Here is a 5,977-nt window from a genome sequence, read left to right as displayed (position 1 = left end):
TTTTTGGTCATTTTTGGTATTCGCGGGTTTATGAAGTGTAATAAAGTCACATGGACTCGGTCGAGACCATAGACTGTATATATATTATAATATTATGTATAATATTAAAAGACCAGAAGCCACATTAGGCCAGACCAGTGCCAAATACAACGCAGGCTGCTCTGTTATCTCCCTAATGTGACGTCATGCAATAAATTAGTGGGGGAAAAAATGAAACACTGTAAATAGTGCCTACTTTTCGTATTATATTCAGTTTTGCGATATCCAACACCATCAATTACAATGGATAACAGTTAGTAAATATTTACTACCAACAAGCAAATTGCACAAATTCGTTGCAAAATTAAACCTGCAACATGGCCTTTAAAACAGCATCCCCGATCTGTGTCGACCATTCAGGTTTTAACAGAGTATTTTCTGGGACAGTTCTATGGAGTTATTGTTGTTTCTTTATAACCAAACCCACACAAAAAAAAAGCCACGGTGCCGCTGCAAAATTGCCTCGGGAAGGAGCTTGTTTTGGTGGATTGTGTGTATTTTTAAAAGATGTTTTAGTCGTGCAACAGAAAACTCAGATTGGACAGATAGTCTAGCTAGCGGTCTGGATTGACCCTGCAGAGACCTGAGGACCAGGTAACCATAGTCCTCAGATTGGACAGATAGTCTAGCTAGCTGTCTGGATTGTCCCTGCAGAGACCTGAGGACCAGGGAACCCCAGTCCTCAGAAATCAGCCGCAGGTTAGAGCGCCGACACAGAGACAGAGGAAGGTAAATAACATCCCAGAGTCCGGTCTAGACCTCTTTTATGAAAAGCGCTGTGAGATAACTGTTGTTGTGACTTGGCGCTGTATAAATAAAATTGAATTGGAATTAAATTAAATATTAGAATTAACGGGAAATCGGCAGCAATTGAGCAATCTCGGCAGTGGAACGTCATTGAAGTAGACTATATTTCCTTGTTACTCGTAATTTGCGGAAATGTATTTGTACGTTGGGGTGAAAGATTTCTGTTTTTGTCTTTGTTGATGTCAGGCTTTGAATTTGATGTTTAAAAAGGTGTGGTACACTTCACTATAAGGAAGCCACAATAAAGTTCATAAACAAAGTTTCTTTTTGTACTTTCAATAATTAAGTACATTTAATATCCGAAGGTTACTTTTGACTAATTACACAGTAAGGATATTCCTAAAGTAATATTCTAAAAGGGGACTTTAACTTCCGACAACAGTCTTTTTCTGGTAAGAAAAAAAAAAAAAGTACTTTTACTCAAGTATTGGTTCCAAGTACTTTATACAAGACTACTGGGAACTGACCCCAGACGTGAACGCTGCAGAATAAATACAGCCGAAACACGACGGATGTTTTGTGTGTGGTGATTTTTTGGCATGTACAACCAGAAGGAAAACACTGGATCTTCTGCTTTTTTACAGTCTGTGTTTTACACAGTTGTGTGCAGGTGTATATCGGACCTGTTGATGACGTATCGGAGGGCGTTTTTGCGGTTGGCGGAGTAAATGGAAGGACTGGCGTTGCAGGCAATGAGGTTGGAGGCATCGTGGAACAGGTGGATGTTAACCAGGTCCAGACCTCTGAGGAGGAAACACACACAGAGACAACATGGTGATGTGTGGCAGACGGAGAAAGGAAATTCATCATCTTTCTGAGTTACTGTAAATACTCTGCCATGTGAAAACAAAGGCATTTTCATTTTTTGCACAAAGCCTACGGAGTGCCCGGGATTGTTTTTTAACCCTTGTATTGTCCTCGGGTCGAATTTGCCCTTTATCAGAGAAGTGGGTTTCTTTCAAACTAATTTTGAGAAAAATAACACGGATTGTTCCACACAACGCTCTTCACAAAAATGGTGATTTTAATTCTGATTCTGTTTCATACTCCGGAGTTCATGTCCGGTTTGAAAGTAAAAGTAAACGGGGTGTGAGTCACGTTTGGAGAAATAAGCATCGGCCCACTGCTTTCTTTAAATTTGGATGTTTTATTGAATTATATAGCGTAAAAAAAAATTATGAAAGAGTTTTGAAAAAAGTGGCAAAAATGTTTGCAAAAGCTTCAAAACAACGGGGAAAAAAAAGACAAAATCATCAGTGGGAAAAGCAACAAAAAGTTTTGAAAAAGACGACCATAACATTTTGAATAATAAATAAGAGTAATTTCAGAAAAACTAAAAGTTACACTGTCGACAGGAAGACAACACAAGGGTTAAGGGGACGTGCATTTTTATAATTTTGGAATCTAGATCCGTTTCCACTCATGCAACGAGCAGTTCCCATGAAAGAGAACTGCAATATCCAAAGAGAACCTGTGGTTGAATACAAGAAAGACTCAGGGGCGCTTCAACTCCTTTGTCTGCAGAAACAGGAAACAATACCAAAGCTTGACATCTGATAGATGACTGTGTGTGTGTGTGTGTGTGTGTGTGTGAGTGTGCCAACAACTTTCTTATCAGTGAGTGCATCCGTGTTAATGCTGACTCCACAAACAAGCACATTAGTCTTCTGTGCCGAGCGTTTTGCTCCTTTTTTCTCCGGCTGTCGCTGGAAAACAATGAACGTGCGTCCAACAAAAGGAGCTTTTGTTTGACTCGCAGTGTGATCGTGTGGCACACAGATTGTGCGCTCCTTTTGTGTGTTTTTATACACCCAGGTGACAACACGTCAAAGCAAATAGTGACTGGAGTAGCCGGAAAAACACAGGCAGCTGTAGCTGTTTGCTTTATTCTGCTTTGTACATTATAATGTGTGTGTATATATATAGAGGTGTGTTCATGTTGTCCTCGGGTCAAATTGACCCGTTTTCCTATATCAATGTTCTTTTTAATTCCCCAAAATAACATGATTGATTCCACACAACGCTCTTTGCCAAGTACAAATCTCTACTTTCATTAATTTTGGGTCTTATTCAATTTTACAGCATTTGGAGAAAAACATTAAAGTGTTTTTGAAATAGTGTTGAGTAAAAGTTGACATATTCCAGTCTGTTATTATCCATCAACATTCATTCCTTTAATTTTAGTCTCAATAATTCCTAATTTCTGATTTTCTAATTTAAACAGTAGTTACAATTTCCTATAAATGAGGTTTATTGACCATAAATTCCAAAAATAACTAAACTAACTAAAATTACTAACTTGATGTTACGTAGTGTTGAAAACGTCAAAAAAAGTGACAAACATTGAAACAAAGGGACAAAAATGTAAAAAAAAGTTTAAAAAAATCGATAAAAAGCGTCAATAAAAGTGTTGATTTTCAATTTTGACAGGAAGACAACACAAGGGATAAAATTGTCTTTTCCTCTTTCGACTCAAACCAACCTCCACTTTCCAGAGACAATCGGATCGCAAAGTACTGGTTTTAAAACATGATCACCCACTATCAAAATAACTTGAGGTGGAAGAAGTATTCGGATCCTTTACTTAAGTAAAAGTACTAACAGCGATGCAAACATTCGCTGCTGCTATTGTGCAGCTTCAGAAAACTATTCCTCCACAGACCAGGAAACACCTAGTCTACAGTCAGCGGCTCGTTATTCAGACGCTATTTTAAGGGCCGTAATGCAATGTAGTGTGTTCAGACCGCGGGCACGCACACGCGCACGCGCACACGCACACGCGCACGCACACACACACACACACACACGCACACGCACACACACACACACACACACAGCTTCTCTCATCTCCCGGACCCAGCCGTTCCCATTACTGCAAACCATACAACCATACATACATACAACCATACATACAACCATACATACAACCATACATACATACAACCATACAACCATACATACATACAACCATACATACATACAACCATACAACCATACATACATACAACCATACATACAACCATACATACAACCATACATACAACCATACATACAACCATACATACAACCATACATACATACAACCATACATACAACCATACATACATACAACCATACATACATACAACCATACATACAACCATACATACAACCATACATACAACCATACATTCATACATACATACAACCATACATACAACCATACATACAACCATACATACAACCATACAACCATACATACAACCATACATACAACCATACATACAACCATACATACATACAACCATACATACAACCATACATACATACATACAACCATACATACAACCATACATACATACATACATGGAAAAATATGAGCTTGTTTCACACAACATTTCCATGAAACATGGATGTGTTGAGGACATAAATGAGGAACTATGAGAGGACGTGAGGCGATGTGATGTTGAACGGCATGTGCCGATGCCACTTAATCCGAATGCCCCGTCAGCAGCAGCACGGGAGAGGAGGGGCAGGAGCATCGTCTATAGGACGGGCGTCAAACTCATTTCAGTTCATGGGCCACATGGGCCCCTAATTTGATCTCAAGTGGGCCAGACCAGTAAACCTCTCCACAAAGATCAGAAACTTTATCTGACAGTTCTCCTGAGCTTGATGTTGTGCTACGACAGCATTATAAGGCCATTGTAGGAAAATAAATAGTGTTTTGGACCTGGGAGAGAGGGGTATTATTCAGTTTTTTTTCTAAGTTTAGTCTAATTTCTATGATTAAAGTGGTAAATTTTGTAAAATTTGGATATTTCTAAGATTAAAGTGTCATATTTGGAATTGGAATTAATGACGTCTATGAAAATTTCCCACTTTGCAAAGTCATACAGTGGGCCGGATTGGACCCTTTGGCGGGCCGGTTCTGGCCCACGGGCCATATGTTTGACACCCCTGGTCTGTAGTGAGATCATCTCGGTCTAATGTTACACTGCATAACAAAAACATCACCATGCATTCATAACCTCGTGATTCAGTTTATTGCACGTTACGCCCAACCCCAACTATGAGTAATGCAGCTACTTCAGACCAACCCATTTTAGATTTTAGTAATTTATTATATGATTATAATATTTAAAATATTATATTATATTTATAATAGCAACAGCGCCCTGAGATCTTCCCACAATGCTACTTGCGTTTGCCGTTTGATACTTGTGTTTCAGATGGTTAAAACAGGGCCCTTAATGTGTAAGGTAACTAGTAACTAGAGTAACTAGTAACTAAAGCTGTCAGATGAATGTAGTGGAGTAAAAAAGTAGAATATTTCTCTCTGAAATGTAGCGGAGTAGAAGTAGAAAGTGGCAGGAAAAGACAAGACTCAAGTAAAGTATCTCAACATTTGTACTTAAGTACAGTACTTAGTAAAGAGTAAAGAGTAAATGTACTTAGTTACATTCCACCACTGACTGTTAGCCTTTAGTTTTAGGTCACTGAAGTAACTGAAAACATTACACAATTATTTATATTTGTTGTTAAAAGTCAAGTTCAGCAAAATGTTGCCAAAAACTGTCCGAACGTGGACACATTTACTACAGGATTGAAAAGTTTCAAACACCAGAAAGGAAAGCCGGCTGTCCTTTGTTTTGTTTTCTCATTTCTCCTTTCGGAGAACTCTGACAGCTGTTGTTGACGTACGTTTGACACAAAGCTGTTTGAGTAAGGAACACGGGCACGAGGGTGCTCGTTTATCAGCAAACAGATTTTCAAGACCTGGATTTCACAAAAGTCAACAAATAACTACAAGTGAAAGTGAGTTGAGTCCAAGGCTGACTTTGTAAATCTTGATCTAGGTGAGGTTAGTTGAATGAATTATTGAAGTAAAACACATAATTAAAATTGGAAAAGGTAGCTTTCAGACTGCAAAATAATGTGGCAGAACATAATGAAACATGGACGCTGGTGGAAAAGTACTTAAAAAGGTAACTACCGGGTTTTTTCAACATGGACCCAATGTTTTTTGTGTTTTTTGTGTCTACTGTAAGTGACTGATGGGAACAATAATCTTTGACAATCTTCCACAAACAAGCTACAATGCACCCGGCGAGGCGCAAAGCTTGCACCTGCCCCCATCTGTGCATCCATG

General features: G+C 38.8%; 1 protein-coding gene across 1 annotated transcript in view; it reads right to left on the bottom strand.

Moving 5' to 3' along the window:
- inpp5l (inositol polyphosphate-5-phosphatase L) overlaps positions 1 to 5,977 on the bottom strand; it is a gene marked incomplete in the record, with an annotated part of 67,508 nt that overhangs the window by 20,862 nt on the left and 40,669 nt on the right. Inside the window, 1 exon segment of the mRNA XM_032516332.1 lies at positions 1,470 to 1,589. Coding sequence (XP_032372223.1) covers positions 1,470 to 1,589 — 120 coding nt within the window.

The sequence above is a fragment of the Etheostoma spectabile genome, chromosome 5 (genome assembly GCF_008692095.1).
Source record: "Etheostoma spectabile isolate EspeVRDwgs_2016 chromosome 5, UIUC_Espe_1.0, whole genome shotgun sequence".
Taxonomy (NCBI): Eukaryota; Metazoa; Chordata; class Actinopteri; order Perciformes; family Percidae; genus Etheostoma; species Etheostoma spectabile.
Note: the sequence above shows the minus strand (reverse complement) of the source record. Positions and strands in the feature narration are given on the sequence as shown.